The sequence below is a fragment of the Dipodomys merriami genome, unplaced genomic scaffold (genome assembly GCF_024711535.1).
Source record: "Dipodomys merriami isolate MVZ:Mamm:240054 unplaced genomic scaffold, mDipMer1.0.p SCAF_16, whole genome shotgun sequence".
Lineage (NCBI taxonomy): Eukaryota > Metazoa > Chordata > Mammalia > Rodentia > Heteromyidae > Dipodomys > Dipodomys merriami.
This window is the reverse complement of record NW_027202937.1, coordinates 4,477,755-4,497,030: the sequence shown is the minus strand read 5'-3', so window position 1 is coordinate 4,497,030 and position 19,276 is coordinate 4,477,755. Positions and strand designations below refer to the sequence as shown.

The 19,276-nt window shown below is 53.3% G+C and overlaps 2 protein-coding genes across 4 annotated transcripts in view; one reads left to right on the top strand and one right to left on the bottom strand.

Annotated features, from left to right (window-relative positions):
• The window catches only part of CUNH6orf132 (chromosome unknown C6orf132 homolog), a 30,183-nt gene extending 24,112 nt beyond the window's left edge, over positions 1 to 6,071 (bottom strand). Inside the window, exon 1 of the mRNA XM_070023744.1 lies at positions 5,667 to 6,071. Within this exon, the coding sequence (XP_069879845.1) occupies positions 5,667 to 5,814 (148 nt within the window). The 5' untranslated portion in view covers positions 5,815 to 6,071. The remainder of the gene's footprint in view (positions 1 to 5,666) is intronic.
• On the top strand, positions 5,778 to 18,789 carry Cimip3 (ciliary microtubule inner protein 3). Of its 3 annotated transcripts, none has more exons than XM_070023745.1 (2): positions 5,778 to 5,989; positions 18,263 to 18,789. In XM_070023745.1, the coding sequence occupies exons 1-2, from the start codon at positions 5,813 to 5,815 to the stop codon at positions 18,590 to 18,592; spliced, it is 507 nt and encodes a 168-aa protein (XP_069879846.1). In that variant the 5' UTR covers positions 5,778 to 5,812; the 3' UTR covers positions 18,593 to 18,789. The 3 variants fall into 3 exon arrangements, with proteins under 3 accessions (XP_069879846.1, XP_069879848.1, XP_069879847.1); XM_070023747.1 differs by lacking the exon at positions 5,778 to 5,989 and adding an exon at positions 13,060 to 13,124; XM_070023746.1 differs by lacking the exon at positions 5,778 to 5,989 and adding an exon at positions 17,406 to 17,541.
• Positions 18,790 to 19,276: the final 487 nt, after the last annotated feature.

The following is a 19,276-nucleotide window of genomic DNA, read 5'->3' as shown; positions in this document are numbered from 1 at the left end:
TGCCGGTCCTAGGGCTTGAACTCAGGGCGTGGGCACTGTCCCTTAGCCTTTTCCCTCATGGCTAGCACTCCACCACTTGAGCTGCTTTTTGATGGTTAATTGGAGATAAGAGTCTCACCGACTTTCCTCCCTGGCTGGCTTTGAACCTCAATACTCAGATCTCAGCCTCCTGAGCAGCTGGGATTACAGGTGTGAGCCACACACTGGGGTACTGGACTAAGTAGTATGACTCCCAATCTCCATGAAGGGAGCGGCCCCCCTCCCCCTCCCAGGGAAGCAGCAGGGAGCCCTATGTGAATGCAACCCACAAATGACATTAATGAGGCCCTTTCCTTGCTAATTAGCAGGTTCACATGACAGAAACCTGAAAAGACTAGTTTGTCCCAGCAAGCCCCAGCAGGCCTGGCCGGAGTGAGTACTACAGAGGCCTTTGTCCAAGGGCAGAGGGGACGCTGGAGGCTGGGCTGAGTGCAGGGGAGGGGCAGCAGGGTGACACAGAGCAGAGGAGGAGGGGACAAGAGGGACAGAGCCCTGGAGTGGCAGCTCAGTGTACAACACCCCCCCCCCGCCCCCGTGTGGGGACTGAGGAAACCTTAATGTCCAGCCCAGTGGGATGACTTTACCTGGAATTTGCTAGAAACACAACTGCCCTTGTTGCCAGCCTACTGAATCAGGATGGGCTCCTAACAAGACCCCAGGTGACTGGATTCCTTTCTGGTCTCAGCTGCCCTCAAGGACTTGACTTTGAGCCATTCAAGGACTCTGTGCCCTTCATGCCACCGCTCAATCCAGATGTGTAAGAGTAGGTTTTAGCCCAGGGCCTGGTTCAGGAAATGGTAACAATAAAGAGGGGGGAAGGGGCCACTCATGGTAGAGCACTTGCCTAGTATGACTGAGATCTGGGCTCCATCCCCACTACTGACCCTCCCCCCCAAAGATATTAATTGATTGGCTGGGAGAGAAAGGACACTATGGCTATCTGCAGGGTCAAGAGTTGGGGGGGGGCGGCTTCCTGGAGTTGAGCCATGAGAGGGAGATGGGGAGAGGGACAGACACAGACACAGAGACAGAGAGACAGGTGCTCATGTAACAGGGCCCTGGAGAGAGGTGTGTACACAGAACTTCCCACACAGTACAGCACACCTCCAACAGGTTGCCTGCAGGGGCCAGGAGTAATAAGTCTTCTTCCAAGCCAGGCCTTGGTGGCTCACACCTGTAATCCTAGCTAGTCAGGAGGCTGAGATCTGAGGATTGTGGCTCGAAGCCAGCCAGGGCAGGAAATATCTGTGAGAGTCTCATCTCCAATGAACCCCCAGAAAAAAACCAGAAGTGGCACTGTGGCTCAAAGTGGCAGAGAGCCAGCCCTGAATCAAGAGAATTTCAGGGACAGCACCTAGGCCCTGAGCTCAAGGCCCAGGACCAGCACCACACACACAAAAAGGCTCCTTCCTACACCTGCAAACCTCAGAAAGCCTCAGCTTTCCCTGGAGCTGGAGCTGGCTGGGCCCTGGCTGGAGAAAGGTACTGGGGGGAGTGAGGGGGGCACAGGGCTCCCTACCCTTTAGGCTGGGGACCCCCAGAAACAGGGACCTTCCCCCTAGGGGACTGTTGTGCTTTCCAGATTAAGACCACATTCCTGGCACTTTTTCTACCTGCAGCTTTCCAGGCAGGGGTTGTCAGGGGTCCTGAGGAGCCCAGCTCCTAGGAGTTTCCAATCATCCTGTATGAAGACCTGCCCGGGAGCAGGATTAAAAACCTAACAAGCCAGAGCCTCAGGCCAGCAAGTCTGACTTGGGTGTCTGAGATGGATCTGCACTTGAAAACAGTTTCCTAAGGGGAGCAGAGATGGCAGAGAACTGAGTCCCCAGCAAGGCATCTGGTTGCTGGAGTAAGGGAAGGAGGGGGGTTTGGAGCAGGAGATAAAGAACCTCGCTCATTTAATCTGAGGCAATCGAGGAGTCCAAGGCAAGGCCCGCTTTGTCTCTTATCAGAGATTTGCAAAATATCCACAGCTCAGCTTTCTCAAACATTCAAAGAAAATTGCCCAGCCTCTGAAGAAAGACCCTTGTTTGGGCTGGGGCTGGGCAGAGGCTTAATGAGGATTGCAGTGGCATTCAAAGACCCAGAGATTCTTTCCAGAGAAATGTTACCCATCACCCCCTGCACACGACAGCTTGCATTTTTACTCTGCTGCACAGATGCCAACCCTTGTGCAGGTAGATTGTTCAGTGCAGGGAGTTTACACCTCAGTTCCCTTCCATACTTCCAGCCGTATTCCCCCCTGCATCCACAGCCTGTTCTCCAAGGGCTGGGTACCACTTCACCCCTACCTAGGGTACCAGAGAGTGTCATAGATGTGGCGCCCCATGGAACTTGAAACTTTTTGGGGGGGGTCGTGGAGCTTGAACTCTGGGCCTGGGCACTGTCCCTCAGCTCTTCAGCTCAAGTGCTCTACCACTTGAGCCACAGCACCACGTCCGGTTTTCTGAGTGGTTTATTGGAGTCTCAAGGACTTTCTTGCACAGGTTGGCTTTGAACTGTGATCCGCAGATCTAAGCCTCCAGAGTAGCTAGGACTATAAGTGTGAGCCACCAACACCCAGCCGGAACTTGAAACTCCTTCCTCTGGTGCACACAACTTCCAAAAGGCAAAGGAACTGTAGCAGGCAGGTATAGACAGTGCTCGAAGTTGGGAATGAGCTGAGCAAAGTGACACATGCTTGTAGTCCCTGCTACTTAGGAGGCTGAGCTGGCAGGATCTCTCCAGCCCAGGCAGTAGTACTTTAGGCAGTCCCCCAAGAAGTCTTCACACTCTACACATGAAGAAAACTGAGGCCCAGAGAGAGTAGCTGGCACCATATAATCAGAAACAGAACCCCAAGTTAATGTGGGCATATCATGCCATTTCAGAATACCCAGCACTGGTCCCTCCCCTCTCCAACCCAAGCATAGCAAGGAGGAAGGCCCCTGCCACACCCACAGACACCCTGAGGAACACCCCAGAACACTAGTGAGCCAACTTGCTGGGTGCATGCAGATTCCACCCCCTCCGTGTGCGGACCCAGCCTGGCTGAGTCAGCTGGAGGCCCGGCCCTGCCCTGAGGCCTGGGAGGCCCCACCCACTGGTGACAGGGCACTGCCAAGTCGGCTACTACCAACACCCTCTCAGGGAAATGGCCAGAGGGGTAGACTGAGGAACTACCTTGGGGAAGGAAGCAGCCACCCACCCCAAGTGTCAAATTCCCTCAGAAGGACCTAAGAGGTCCTTCCTGGGTTCAGAGGCTAGCGGTACCTCTCCAAGAACACTGGCTTCACAGAAATCTCCTCAAATTATACTTATGATAACAGTACAACTCTAAAAGTCAGCTGAATATCGCCCACTTGTACACCCAGGGAGACCTCAGATCCACCAGTAAAGCTGTGTCATCTCTAGCCTGCTATGTAACCTCTCAGTGCCTCATCTGTCAAACAAGATTGCTAATAATAGTGCCCGGAGCTGAATGCGGTGGCTCACGCCTATAATCCTAGCTACTCAAAAGGCTGGGATCTGAGGATCATGGTGTGAAGCCAGTCTGAGCAGAAAACTCCAGGAGACCCTATATCCAATTAACCAGCAAAAAGCCCAGCTAGGGGTGTGGCCCAAATGGTAGATAGAGCCCCTGGAGACAGGAAGTAAGTCCAGTGAGAGCATGAGGCCTTGAGTTCAAGCCTTAGACCCACCACCACCACCATCATTCCTGCCAACAAATCAACCCAAAGCTTTTATACAATGAGGCCTTGTGCGCAGGAGGAGATTTGTAAACATTGCTATGCAGTTCTTCTTCACTCAGGCCAAGGGAAGTGTCCCCTCTTATAAGGAGGCCTACCAGTACCTGGTATCTCTAAGTACCGATGCCAAGCCTCCACTTTGCCCTACTCTTCCTTGCCTTTGCTCCTCCCATTGTTCTATCAGGAGTGCCCTTCCCCTCAGCTCAAATGCTAATTCCTGTGCGGCTGTAATCCTAGCTACTCAGGAAGCTGAGGTCTAAGGATTGCAGTTTGAAGCCAGCCCCACGAGGAAAGTTCATGAAACTCAAATCTCCGGTAAACTACCAAAAAAGTCAGAAGTGGAGTTGTTGCTCAAGTGGTAGGATGCCAGCCTCGAGTGAAAAAAAAGCTAAAGGACAGAACCCAGACCCTGAGTTCAAGTCCCTGTACTGGCACCTATCAGTCAATCAATACTAGTTCCCCTTCAAGTTCTCCCCCTTCCCCCTCCCCCAACCCTCCCTCTCTCTCTCCCTCTCCCTCATATATTTAAGAATTACAGCAAAGGCTCAGAAAGAGCCAAATTGCTGGTAGCTTGTGCCTGTAATCCTAGCTACTCAGGAGGCTGAGATCTGAGGATCGTGGTTTGCCTCCCAGACAGAAAAGTCTATGAGACTCACATCTCCAATTAAACCCTAGAAAACCAGAAGTGGCACTGTGGCTCAAATGGTAGAGCACTAGCCTGGAACAAAATAGCTCCTGAGTTTAAGCCCCATGATTGAAAAAAAAAAAAAAAGCCAAGGGCTGGGAAGATGACTCAGTGGTAGAGCGCTTGCCTTGCATGCTTGAGGCCCTGGGTTCGATTCCTCAGCACCACATAAGCAAAAAGATAAAAGCCGGAGTGGCACTGTGGCTCAAGTGGTAGAGCACTAGCCTTGAGCTGAAGAGCTGAGGGACAGCGCCCAGGCCCAGAGTTCAGGCCCCACGACTAGACCCAAAAAAAAAAAGAAAAAAAAAGCCAAATGGTGAGCCCTGGTCACTCCCTAGTCCAGATGACATTTCGTGTGCCTTGCATTAACTGGGGCACGGAGGCTGAAACGGCGTCCACAGCAGAGGCTGGACATCCTTTGTCCAGCATGGTGACCAAAAAGGTCAATGAAGACACAGATGAAGGCCAAGGCACTGATGGGTGACCCTCCTCACCCCTACCCCCCGGGTGTCCCCTGGTTATTGGGGTACAAGCTGCGAGGCCGTGTGGAGTAAGAGGGTCCACAGCTGGGCCTGGGCTGGCCGGTGTGTTTTCAGCTCAGATTCCTGGGCAGGCAGTGGGCGGGAATGCCCCCCTGGTCCACCCCCCAGCCCACAGACAACCTGGCTGACCTGGCCAGGGCCAGGTCCCCAGGAGACGACATGATCACACAAACAGACTGCAACCTGCGGCCAGTGTTGACTTTTCCCACCTGTCGCATGGGCAGGCAGGACGGCAGCGCCTCTCAGCACAGCTTGGGAAGAGGAGGAAGAGGAAAAGCCCAGGGGTCACCCCCACCCCAGATCTGACTCAGAGAAAATGCCGACGTGGGGTGGGGTGGGGGAGACACGGGCAACCGCAGGAAGCCCTTTCCGGCCACAGTAACAAGCCCCACCAAGGAGAGAGAATGACGCACTGGGACCGCAGGTGGGGACCTCGGAGCCCTCCCACTTGACTATGGTGGTGGGGGTGTCCCCTCTTTCCTCCCTGGGCTATGGGGTGTCCCCGCCGCCGCTCTGCCCCTCGGCTGCGCCCGGGCCCCCTCCGGCTGCGGGCCTCTTCCCCTCTCTCCTCGGCGCGCGCGCAGGTCCCAGCTTGTCCCTTCCCCTGCCCGGTGCCAGCCTTCCCCGGACCCCGGTCCCCCCGAGGGCGGCGCCACCACGAGGTGCACTCACCCAAGCGCCGGGTCCCCTCCTCCGGGGCCTCGTGGGTGAAAATCCAGGGCGGGTTGGTGGCGTAGAGGGACGCGGCGGCGGCGTGGCCATGCTTCTTCCCAAAGAGTTTGCTGAAGGTGCCCTGCACCGTCGTCTGGTTCTTCTTCATGTCGCAGGCCGCGCGGGCAGCGCGTCCTGCCCTCGCCCTGCCCGGCCCGGCCCGGAGCCCCGCACGATCGTCCCGGGGGGCTCTACCGGGCCATGCTCCCCGCGCGCCCCGCACGCACGCCGGGACGCCGCAGCCGCGGGCGCCGCTCGCCGGGAAATGCGAGCTACCTGCCCAGGTGAGAGCCCAGGTGAGAGCCCAAGCGGCGCCGCCCCGCCCCGCCCCGCCGCGCCGCGCCGCCCAACTCCCCCGGCCGCATTCCTTCCCGCGCCTCTACAACAGGCCATTGTTGGCGGGACAGGTAGGCTGGGGACTTCGCCCGGCCCGCGCCCCGCCCGTCCTACGAGGCCGTCCCCGCCCCCAGGTGCCCGGCCGGCCCCGCCCCCTGCTCCCAGGTGCCCGGCCCCGCCCCAGGTGCCCGGCTGGCCCCTCCCCCTGCGCCCCGCCCACCCCAGGACAGCCGGCCCCGCCCCTGGCCCCGCCCCCAGGTGCCAGGCCCCGTCCCCTGAACCCCGGCCAGCTCCAGCTCCAGAAGGCGCCCCACCAGCAGGCCCGTGGGGACATTTCGGAACCAACTCCAGGACAGGCAAAGCATCCCACGGCCCTCAAAATGAGCGGCACAAGGGGGTCCATGAATACAAGAACCCAAGGTAATGTAATATAAAAGAGCAACTGGACCGAGCGCCGGTGGCTCACGCCTGTAATCCTGGCTACTCAGGAAGCTGAGATCTGAGGATCACGGTGGAAGCCAGCCGGGGCAGAGAAAAGTCTAAGTCTAGGAGACTTATCTCCAATAAACTACTCAGAAAAAGCCAGCCTTGAGGGGAAAATTCAAGGCCGGGGTTGAGGCCCTGAGTTCAAGTCCCAGCACTAGGGGGGAAAAAAAACACCAGAACCCAGATGCACTATTACACCTGGATATCATCACAACCCGCCCAAGTGTTTTACATGCTCAGGAACAGGACAGGGCAGGACAGGATGGGAACTCTCCCATCTTGGAGAGCTCCAGGCCTCATATCCAGTATCTGGCCTAGCAAAATCACCAAGCAACTGCATTCACAAGCACTGTTACCATGTACCTAGTACTTTTTGTTTGTTTGTAAATAATACTAAGATTTGAACTCAGGGCCACTAGCTTAACAAATCGGTATTCCAACACTTCAGTTATACTCCTAGATCTGTTCTTGCTTACTTTTAAAATCAGGTCTTGCTTTTTGCCTGAGGCTAGCCACCAGCCTTGATCCTCCTACCTAACATCTCCGTCACACTCCAGTTTATTGCTTGAAATGAGGTCTTGCTTTTTCCCCTCCAGGCTGGCCTCAAACCTAGATCTTCCTAATCTCTGCTTCCTAGGATTATAGTTCTGAGCCACTTAATAGTTCCTCTTAGCTAATATTCTTGAAAAACACAGTGTGCCCAGCTCTGGGCTTCAAGGGAACCAGAGGAATCAAAGACCTGGTCCTTCAGTGCCAGTTGCTACAGCCTATTTGAGGAGACAGGCAGAGAGACAGGGAGAGACAACCCAAGTAAGGAAGTAATGAGGAGGAGGAAGGGGGCAGAGAATGCTGATGGTGGAACAGAAGATCAGGGAGAGAGCCAGCAAGGCAAGCTTGGAGATCAGGGTGAAGCATGCAAAGACAAGGCAGAGGATGTCTGTAGGAATTAGGATGGTAGAGCCAGAAGGGAGAAGGGAGGACAGCAAGAGGTAATTGGGCTGGGTACTAGTGGCTCATGCCTGTAATCGTAGTACTCAGGAAACAGATCTGAGGATCACAGTTCAAAACCAGCTCGGGCAGGAAAGTCCTTGAGACTCTTATCTCCAATAAACCACCAGAAAACCTGAAAGTGGCTCGTGGCTCAAGTGATAGAGCCCTGGTCTTGAGCTGAAGAGCTCAGGGACAGTGCCCAGGCTCAGAGTTCAAGCCCTATGACTGACAAAAAAAAAAAAGTAATTGGTCAAAACAATTATGGCTTGCTTACTTTTACCAGATGTGGTCACATATGGTAAAAGGTTCCTGTAGTCCTAGCACTCAGGAGGATGAAGTAGAGGGAACACTTGAACTCAAGAGTTTGAGACCAGCCTGGCAATATCACTAAACACCATCACCCTCCCACTGGACATCAATGTTTCACACCTGTAATCCTAGCTGCTCAAGTAGCTGATATTAGAAGACTGAGGGTCAAAGCCACTCCAGACAGGAAAGTCTATAAGACTCTTACCTGCAATTAAGCACTAAAAATTCAGGTAGAATGTGGCTCAAGGTGGGGTAGGGCACCTGCCTTGAGTGAAAAACCTAAGAGACAGCACCCAGGCCCTGAGTTCAAGACTTAGTATGGGTACATGTGTATGTGGGTGTGGGTGTGTGTGCACGCACGCACATACATGCACACACACAGGTGGAACTCTAAAACTGAATCAGCTGACTCTATCCAGTTATCTCTTAGATGAACTGATTAACTGCTAAACAAGCTGAATGTGTGTGTAGCAGGTGCCTGCTGTTTGTGACGGACAGGAGGGACTGGGTATGTACAGTCTTATTGGCTTATTTTGGCACAGAACAACTTTGGAGAGATTCATTTAAAAACTAGTAGAAGGGGCTGGAAAGGTGGCTCAGTGGTAGAGCGCTTGCCTTGCATGCATGAGGCATTGGGTTTGATTCCTCAGCACCACATAATCAGAAAAAGCTGGAGGTGGTGCTGTGGCTCAAGTAGTAGAGTGCTCACCTTGAGCTGAAGAGCTGAGGGACAGTGCCCCAGGCCCACCATTCAGGCCCCGTGACCCACCAAAAAAAAAAAAAATAGTTCAGGAGACCCCATGCTAGGAATAAAGTTCAGGCATGGTAGCAGGCACCTGTCATTCCAGCTACTTGGGGACTGTAAACAGGAAAATCCCAGTCTAAGGAGGCCTGAATGTAAATTCAAGACCCTATTTAAAAAATAACTGAAGCATGGGCTGGGAAGGTGGCTCAGTGGTAGAGTGCTTGCCTTGCGTGCATGGGTTTGATTCCTTAGCACCATATAAGCAGAAAAAGCCCGAAGTGGTGCTGTGGCTCAAGTGGTAGAGTGCCAGCCTTGAGCTGAAGAGCGGAGAGACAGTGCCCAGGCCCAGAGTTCAAGCCCCATGGTCAAAACAAAAACAAAAAAGCAAAACCCTGAAGCAAAGGGAGTTGGGAGTGTGACTCAAATGGCAGAGTACCGGCCTACCAAGCACAAGGCCCTGAAGACAAGTACTCAGAAGGTTTTGATCTGGAAGAGCTCAGTATAGTCTCTGAACTGGCAGTTCTAAAGTCTTACAAGAAATTTGGAGCCTTGAGCCTGAGTGCTGGGTGGTGACTCACCCCTGTAACCCTCACTACTCAGGAGGCTGAGATCTGAGGATGAGGGTTTGAAGTTAGCCCAGGCAGGAAAGTCCATGAAACTTTTACTCCAATAAACCACCAAAAAACTGAAAGTGGAGTCATGGCTTAAGTGGTAAAGCACCAGCTGTTGAGGTGTATGTACACTAACACCTGAGAGGCTCTGGCCTTGGGCCAGTGCACCCAGGATGCTCCAGGCCAGAGATTGATGCAAAACAACTGTGTTTGTGTTGAGGCTAGAGCCCAGGGCCCTCTGTTTGCTAGGCAAGCACACACTGAGCCACAGCCTCTAACTGCTGTGTTTGTTTTTGTTCTTTTTTGCCAGTCACAGGGCTTGAACTCAGGGCCTGAGCACTGTCCCTGAGCTTCTTTTGCTCCAGGTTAACACTCTATCACTTGAGCCACAGCGCCACTTCAGCTTCTTCTATTTATGTAGTACCTGGGGCTTCATGCATGCTAGGCAAGCACTCTACCACTGAGCCACCTTCCCAGCCCTAACTTCTGCGTTTTAAGGATCTTCATCTAATAGCTGCATGGAGGATGCATGGAGGATGAATGGGAAGGAGAAAGGCCGAGGTGCTAATTGATTTGGGAGAGAATAAGAGCTAGGCACATAGAAGGAGCATGATCATTAGCCTGCAGGTGCACTTTAGGAAGAAAGGACAGGCTGGGTAACAGTTGGACTATAGGGGAAGTACTCTGTGTCCCTTTCTTCCTGGAAGTATGGTTGCGTCCCTTTCTTCCAGTGTAGCATAGAAGGAATAGCCGTAACAGCTTCTGGGTTGTGCAGAAGACCAAACTATATGAAGTGTCCAGCCCTGGAGCTCGCACCCAGGGGATATCTTGAAGTATTTGTTTATTTTCTGGTACTTGGGTTTGAACTCAGGACTCATACTTGCTTGGCTGGTGCTCTACCACCTAAGTCATGCCTCCAGCCTGGTTTGTTGCTGGTTGGTTTGGAGATGGAGTCTTGAGGACTTTTCTGTTGGCCTCAACAGTGATCCTCTGGATCTCAGCCTCCTGAGGCGTTTCAAGTGTGAGCTATGATGTCTTCGTTGGATGTGGAGTCTGTTGGGGGCCAGGGTGGCTCAGGAGCACCGGAGGTCTTCGAGGCTGCAGTCTGGGTATTAGGGCATCACTCACTTGTTCCCGGTTTCATTGCCTTTTGGCCTGGTGACCTGTTACCAGAAGTCCTAGTCTGGGAAGTGAGCGGCCCCCCCACCCTCTCCAGTGCCAATTTGGTGGCCAGTCAGCATCGGAGGCCAAGCCCCCCGGGCAGAATCTCGGTCTGATTTTGTCCAACTCAGCATCCTGCGTTGTCTCTGCTCAGCCCAGTCATCTAATCCCGCCACACGCCTGCTCCTCCAGCGAAGGAAGCAGACAAATGACAGGCTCCCCTCAGCAGGCAGAGACCCGTGCTATCAGCCCATCAGCCGGGTGCTTACTCAGTGGCCTGGCCAGCCGGAAGCCGCAGCCTCCCCGCAGACTCAGCTAGACCTTTGTCCAGTTTGGTTGGAGTCTTTCCTCCACCAAAGCCAGGAGAGCTGACTTAGTCAGGGGAAGGAATGGGGGGGGGGGGGAGGGAGAGACATCATCATCCCTCCCCTCTCCTCCTCTCCCATCCCCTCACCCCTCTCTCTATCTCCCCACAGCTCCTCTTCCAGAATTTTTTTCCCCCAGTCCTGGGGCTTGAACTCAGGGCCTGGGTGCTGTCCCTGAGCTTTTTGGCTCAAGGCTAGCACTCTACCACTTGAGCCACAGCACTACTTCTGGTTTTCTGGTGATTAACTGGAGATAAGGGTTTCCTGCCCAGGCTGGCTTTGAACTGTAACCCTCCAATTTTAACTGTTTTTTGTTTATTTTTTTGCCAGTCCTGGGGCTTGAACTCAGGGCCTGGGTGCTTTTGCTCAAAAAAGCCTGAGCTTTTGCTCAAGGCTAGCACTCTACCACTTGAGCCACAGTGCTACTTCTGGCCTTTTCTGCTGGACTTCTTCTTTTTTTTTTAAATCAGACTCTTATCTCCAATAAAGCACTAAGAAAACTGGAAGTGGTGCTGTGGCTCAAGTGGTAGAGCACTAGCCTTGAGCTGAAGGGACAGCACGCAGGCACAGAGTTCAGGTCCCAGGCTCAGAGTTCAGGTCCCACGACCAACCAAAATAAAAAGGAAAAGAAGCTAGGAAAGAGACACTTGCCTAGCAACGCAGACAGCTCTTCAAAAACAGCTGGGCAGGATAAAAATCTTCAACACAGCTCAGAGTACTGAAAGTCAACAACAGAACAAGATCTAAAATACACAGTGCCACTAATGTAAATGAAAACTACCTGCACACGAAACAACAGTATCTATTTAGCAAGAACACATGAGCAAGAAGGTACTCATTAAGCGCGCGAGGATGACTGCCGCTGGCTGAGGTGTGTGATGGGAGCAGGGCAGTAACGGAGAAAAATAAATGAATAGATGATGAGGGGAAGCCTTTGTGGAACCATGATAATAATACACCAGAAGGCGGGAGCAAGAACAACTCAGCCTTCTGTGCTAGAGCTACAACAAAGGAAAAATAAGGATGAGAGAGTTTAGGCAATTTGCCCAGATCACTCATGTAAAAAGAGCTGGAGAGAATGTCCATCCAACAGAGCCAGGTACTTCCAACCATTTGCCTAGAATTCCTGGAGCTCAGAGGGCAGGTGGGGAGGAAGCTGGGGGCGGGGGGGGGGGGGGGGAGAAGAAATGGGCAGGAGGGGGGAGGGGGAGCTTCCTGTCCCCAGTGCTCTCCTAGCTTGCAAACACCCCCTTAGGACTGTGAGGCATGGATATGAAATGAGTCATGCCGGGAGCCGCACAGGGAGGCCAGCAGGGAGGCCTCCCGGAGTGGCACAGGGAGGCCAGCAGGGAGGCCTCCCGGAGGCCTGAAGCAGCCTAGTCTAAGGGCAGAAAGTCGTGTCAGCATAACTAAACTCTTAACCTACCCAGGAGTGGCTACGGCCCTCCAGAAACTGCCAAAGTTAGTGGCGCTGTAGCTCAAGTGGTAGAGCGCTCGCCTTGAGTTGAAGAGCTGAGGGATAGCGCCCAGGCCCAGAGTTCAAGCCCCACGACCGACAAAAAAAAAAAAAAAAAAACTATACAGAAACTGCCAAAGTCAAGGTTGTTACTATCCCCACCCTGGAGATCAGGGACTGAGGCACAGAAAGATCAAGTATCTTGTGGGAGTCATACAGCTGACAAGAGGCAAAGGTTAAGAGGTCAGAAGTGTGTGTGTGTGTGTGTGTGTGTGTGTGTGTGTGTGTGTGTGTGTGTACGCGTGCGCACATGCTAGTACTGAGACTTAAACTCAGAGCTTGTCAAACTTGGCTTTGTCACTCAAGGCTGGCGCTCTACCACTTGAGCCACATCTCCACTAATTGCTGGTTAATTGGGGATGAGTCTCATTGACTTAATTTATTTTTTATTTTTTGTCAGTCACGGGGCTGGAACTCAGGGCCTAGGCACTGTCCTTGAGCTTTTGTTTTTGGTGTTGTTCAAGGCGAGTGCTTGTGGTTGGAGATAACAGTCTCATGGACTTTGCTGCCCGGGCTGGTTTCGAACCATGATCCTTAGATCTCAGCCTCCGGAGTAGTAGCTAGGATGACAGGCGTGAGCCAGGGCGCCTGGCTCTGCCAGGGACGTCTTAGGACATGTTGGGAGCCCAGAGGGACATTGGTGGATGATTGTCACCCATCCACCCCATAGTGTGCAGACTCTAAGGAAATGCAGTGTAAACCAATGTCCAGGCTTCTAGGCCCCTCCAGGCCTTGAAATGTCACTTCCCAGCCTGGCCCCATGTCTGTTTAGGAAGACAGAGGGGGTTGTGCTGTAAAGAGACATCACAATGCCCCCCTAACCAGAACCCACCCGAGAGCCCCAGACCACCAGAACTAACATCTTACCACCCAGGAAGACCAAGGTCAAGTATGTTCAAGGTGAGACGCAATCACGGGGTGGAGCCCGGCAGCCCAAGGCCATAAGATATGGCCGGAAGGAGGCAGGCTCATTGAGGCCTCTTGCAAAAGGCTGGGGTGCTAGGCCCCTGCCTGACTCCTCCACTGTCTGTGTCTTTGGGGTGAGAAGGGGGGGCTGCCGTCCAGCTTTCTCTGACGCCCCCTTGGGCAGTGTGCCTAAGTAGCGCTGTAAGAGCTCAAGTGTGAGGCCTGGAATAGCCCAGGAGACCCTGTAGGTAACTCTGTGGGATGGAGCTGCTTAAAGGCCCGCTTCACAGGATGGGCAATGGAGGTACAGAGGGTCCAGCAGCTAGAGAAGTTGGCCTTTGATCTGTAGCTGACTCCAGGCCCAAAGTGAGCCAGACTCACCAAGAAGTGGAAGCTCCAGCTCCCCGTCTCCCCCTGCCCCGCCTGCATCCCTACCACAGCCAGCCAGGGAGGAGGCTGATCCATCCCCACTTCCCAGTGGGAGCTTAGAGGCGCAGCCTGACCTGTAAGGCTGGGGCGGCCAGCGTTCAGCCCTTCAGATGGCAGAGTGGGGCTCGTTCCACTGCATCAGGTGCCAGGGAGGGCATGGGGGGGCAGTCTCCCCCCCCCCCCCAGGGGCTGTTCACACAAGACCTCACACTTGGTTTGTTTTGTTTTGTACCAGTCCAGAGGCTTGAACACTGGGCTTGGACACTGTCCTGAAACTTTTTCCGCTCAAGACTGGCCACTTGAGCCACAGCTTCATTCCAGCTTTTTGATGGTTCATTAGAGATCAGACTCCTGACATTTTCTGCCTGGGCTGGTGATCCTCAGATTTCAGCCTCCTGAGTAGGTGGGCTAACAGGCTTGCAGGTGTGAGCCACTGGTGCCCAGTGGGCAGATTTTAATGGTGAAATCGTGTGCCTGGTCCAGCCAGATGGAAGGTAGGAGATTGTACCACAGGAAGGGCTGGTCCTGCTCAGAAGGCTTTGAATCACCCCTGCCCATTATAAATCCTGATAGGAGGGACTGACCAGCCCACTGGTTACTTGGGTTCTAAAAGGCCTGTGGCCATGGGGTGTGGAAGGAGAGAGCCCACTCTGAATCCCTGCTTTTGGTTCTCATTAGAAAACAGAAATTAGGGCTGGGAATATGGGCTAGTGGTAGAGTGCTTGCCTAGCATGCATGAAGCCCTGGGTTCGATTACTCAATACCACATACACAGACGTGGTACTGTGGCTCAAGTGGTAGAGAGCTAGCCTTGAGCTGAACTGCTGAGGGACAGCATCCAGGCCAAGAGCAAGCTCTATAACCAACGATAGAAAAAGAAAGGAAGGAAGGAAGGGAGGGAGGGAGAGAGAGAAAGAGAGAAAGAGAGAACAGAAATTACAGCTAGGTACCAGTGGCTCATGCCTGTAATCCTAGCTACTCAGAAAGCTGAGATCTGAGGATCATGGCTCAAAGGCAGCCCAGGTAGGAAAGTTCATGAGACTTTTTTTTTAAATTGTGAAAATACCATACAGAGGGGTTACAATTACATGGGCAAAGTAATGAGTACTTTTTTTTTTTTTCCGGTCGGTCATGGGGCTTGAACTCTGGGCTTGGGCTCTGTCCTTGTGCTCTTCAGCTTGAGGCGAGCGCTCTACTGCTTGAGCCACAGCACCACTTCCAAGGAGTACATTTCTTGTCTCATGAGACTCTGATCTCCAATTAACCACCAGAAAAACAGAAGTGGCACTGTGGCTTAAGTGGTAGAGCTCTCCTGGATCTGAAGAGTTCAGTGACAGCGCCCAGGCCCAAAGTTCAGGCCCCAGGACTGACAAAAACAAAAACAAAAACAGAAATTGGGGAAGGGAATGGAAGGGAGGGGAAGCTCACGACTATAATCCTAGCTACTCAGGAGGCCAAGATGTAAGGATCAAGGTTCAAAGCCAGCCTGGGCAGAAAAATCCCTGAGACTCTTATGTCCAGTTAACCACCAAAAAGCCAGATGTGGAGGTATGGCTCCAGTGGTAGAGCACCAGACTCAAAGCGAAAAAGCCAAGTGAGAGCACCAAGTTCTGAGTTCAAGCCCCAGTGAGGGAGAGGAGGCCTGGGGCCTCCCCTGAGGTTTTAGCTGTGAGGCTCCCTGTGGAGTGGAAGGCAGGAGGGAGAGGTAAGTGTCTTCCTCAGAGCTCTGAACCAGGCCTCCCCCATGCTACTGACATGGGGTGCTGGGAGTTCTGTGTTGGGGGCCTTCAGAGCATATAGAGGTGTTGCCGGTAGTGTCCCCAGGTTGACAACCAGCAATGTATCTAGGCATTGCCAAGTGTCCCCACACACACACCTTTTTTTTTTTTTTTGGTCAGTCATGGGCTTGAACTCTGGGCCTGGACACTGTCACTGAGCTCTTCAGCTCAAGACTAGCGTTCCACCACTTGAGCCACAGCGCCACTTCCGGTTTTCTGGTGGTTAATTGGAGATGAGTCTCTCACAAACTCTCCTGTCCAGGCTGGCTTTGAACCATGATCCTCAGACTTAGCCTCTTTTTTTGGGGGGGGGTCCTGTCATGGGGCCTGAACTCTGGGCCTGGGCACTGTCCCTCAGCTCTTCAGCTCAAGGCTAGCGCTCTACCACTTGAGCCACAGTGCCACTTCCGGCTTTTTTTCTTTTTGCTTATGTGGTGCTGGGGAATCGAACCCAGGGCCTCATGCATGCAAGGCAAGCGCTCTACCACTGAGCCACCTTCCCAGCCCCAGACTTAGCCTCTTGAGTACCTAGGATTACAGCCACAGGTGCCCAGCTTGCCAAGTGTCCCTTACACGCACGGGCACACGCACAGACACAACAGGGAGGACATAGTTAAATGAAAGCAGATGTTAACCTGGAACTCCACAGTCAGCCCCGCCCCCACTTCTGCCCCACGCTGGCTGCACTCGCCTAGTGGAGGATGGGAGGATGGGGTGTTCTCCGCTCACTGAGGTTACTCTTCTTCTTCTTTCTCTTCTACACTCCCCACTCCCATCATGGGGTTTGAACTTGGGGCCTGGGCACTGTCCCTGAGCTCTTCAGCTTAAGGCTAGCATTCTACCACTTGAGCCACAGCTCCACCGCTCCATTTCCTGTTTTCTGGTGGTTAATTGGAGATAAAAGAGTCTCACATGGGGGTTCAGCGGTAGAGCGCTTGCCTCGCATGCATGAGGCCCTGGGTTTGATCCCTCAGCACCACATAAAAAAGGCTGGAAGTGGCGCTATGGCTTAAGTGGTAGAGCTCTAGCCTTGAGCTAAAGAGCTGAGGGACAGTGCCCAGGTGCAAAGTTCAAGCCCCAAAACCGATCAAAAAAAAAAAAAAAAAAAAGTCTCACAGACTTTCCTGGCTTTGAACAGGGATCCTCAGATCTCAGCCTATGGAGTGGTAAGTAGGTTTCTTTTTTCCTTTATTGAGATTAAGTAATTACATGGTAAGTAGTTTTTTAATCATAAGAAGGCCCCCTTCTCTACCTCAGTGCCAGAGGACAGAGGAGTGTGAAGTTGGCAGAGAGAAAATGGTATCTTGTCCTGTGCTCACTCCCAGGGGGTCAGAAGCTAGCCAGGCTGATACACAAGTGGATGATCACAACTTTGGGGCTGTACTGTCATGACTAGGAAATTGTCCACTAGAAAGGGCCTGGGGTCGGGAGGAGTGTGTGGAGTTTCCAAGATGAACAAGATAGCTCCATCCCTGGACAGTCAAGAAGGATGCTGAAGGCTGGGAATGTGGCTTAGTGGTAGAGTGCTTGTCTAGCATACATGAAGCCCTGGGTTCAATTCCTCAGTACCACATAAACAGAAAAGGCTGGAAGTGGCTCAAGTGGTAGAGTGCTCACCTTGAACAAAAGAAGCTTAGGGATAGTACCCAGGCCCTGAGTTCAAGCCCCAGGAAGCCAGGCATTGGTGGCTCACATCTGCAATCTTAGTAGCTACTAAGGAGGCTGAGATCCGAGGATGGAAGATTGAGGCTAGCCTGGGCCAGAAAGTATGTGAGACTCATCTCCCATTAACCACCAAAACGCTGGAAGTGGAGCTGTGGCTCCAGCCTTGAGCTAAAAAGCTCAGAGATGGGGCTCAGGCCCTGAGTTCAAGCTTCAGGACTAGCACAAAAGAAGAAGAAGAGGAGGAGGAGTGAAGGTGGAGTTAGTAGATGTGGGGATGGGGTCTCTAGAAGTGGGCAGATCCAATGTACAATCGCGCAGGGACGATGTGGAGGAGATGGGAGGGTGGCGGGCAGGAGGCAGGTTTGGTAACAATGAGGATGTTCTGGAATGTTCTGGAATGGGCCTGGCTGGTCAGAGGAGCTGTTGCTCTGCTCTCCAAAATCCAGATGAGTTGAACTGGGTTCTATTTATTGAACACGCTTGAAATGTCTTGGGTTGAAGGAAACAGTGGAGACGTTGAGAGGCTGTTAAAATCAGGGGTAAGAAAATCTATAAAGGGCTGGGTACTGGTGGCTCACACCTGTAATCCAAGCTACTCAGGAGGCTGAGCCCTGAGGACTGAGGTTCAAAGCCAGCTTGGGTAGGAAACACTGTGAGACTCTTTATCTCGAATTAATCATCAAGAAGCCAAAACTGGAGCAGTAGCTCAAGTGGTAAAGCCCTGGCCTTGAGTGAAAAAGTCAAGCAAGGGTGCAAAGCCCATAGCTGGGCACCGGCAGCTCACGCCTGTCATCCTAGCTACTTGGGAGGCTGAGATCTGAGGATGTGGATCAAAGCCAGGCCAGGCAGGAAAGTCTGTGAGACTTTGATCTCTAATGAACTACCAGAAAACCAGAAGTGGTGCTGTGGCTCAAGTGGTAGAACACTGGCCTGGAACTGAAGAGCTCAGGGACAGCACCCAAGCCCAGAGTTCAAGCCCCACGACTGCCAAAAAAAAAGATTGGGGAGCAGAGGGACTAAGTTAACTGGGTAGAAGAGAGGCCAGATAGGAGGCCTGAAGAGGAGGGAGGAGTCACTGTGGGAGAGAGAACCACTGATGTCAACGCCTGCCCCCTCCATTACCCTCCCCCAAACATAGCCAGCCAAGCCAGGCTCTGGGGCGGCTCTGGGGGCTTGGGTTCCACTGCCCTCCCTCCTGCTTCCCACCTTCATGGCTGACTCCCAGGCTTCCGCTGCCAAACTCCTCCCTTCTCTCCTCAGTACTTCCAGAAACGCTCAGATGGTGACCGATGGCCAAAGACACCATCAGGCCTGAAGCTGAAGCGTATGACCTCCCAGCTGCCCCGCTCCTGGATGCAGGACCGCCAGCAGTGCCTGGCCGCGGCCTACATGCCGGTCATGGTGAACCATCGGGAGCAAAACTCAGACAAGCTCAGGTTCCACTTCTACACCCCCCAGTATCGCAATTCCCTGAACCCCTTCTGCACACTGCAGAAGCCCACCTGCGGCTACTTGTACTGCAGGGACATTGACCACACCCGCAAGCGCTTCGACGTGCCGCCTGCCAACTTGGTCTTGTGGCGCTCCTAGGCTGAGACCAGCTGGAAGCCTCTGACCTGCACCCTCACCCCATGACCTCCACTCTGGAGGGGACCTCTATCGCAGGGGCCTCCTGGAGTAACAGCCTCTATCCAGGCCAGCCACCTGTGCCGTGCTTCCCTGCCAACCACCACAGCAGATGGTACCTTCTCAGAAGCAATTAAACCCTGTTCTTTGTTTTCTTGGCATCTGAATGGCTGGCTGCAGGTGGGTATGCTGAAGCCAAAATTGTGTCCAGAGAAGCTTGAAGTCTTCTCTAAGAGAGAAGCCGCCCGGGCTGGGAAGGTGGCTTAGTGGTAGAGTGCTTGCTTAGCGTGCATGAAGCCCCGGATTCGATTCCTCAGTATCCCATACACAGAAAAAGCTGGAAGTGGTGCCATGGCTCAAGTGGTAGAGTGCTAGCCTTGAGCAAAAGAAGCTCAGGGACAGTGCCAGGCCCTGAGTTCAAGCCTCATGGTTGGGGGTGGGGAGAGAGGAACCCCCCCCCCACCTCTTCGCTACAAAGCCTGATTCTCAGCCCTGGCTGAGCACTTCAAACCCCTCCAAAGATACATCAGCTGACTAGGACCCTGGTGTCTGGGAGCAGCCACTGTAAAGTGGGGAGCTTTGGGAGTAATTGCAGTCTTCTAGGGAGCATATCCTCTCACCTCTTTGTGATATGGCCTCTTCTGTCTT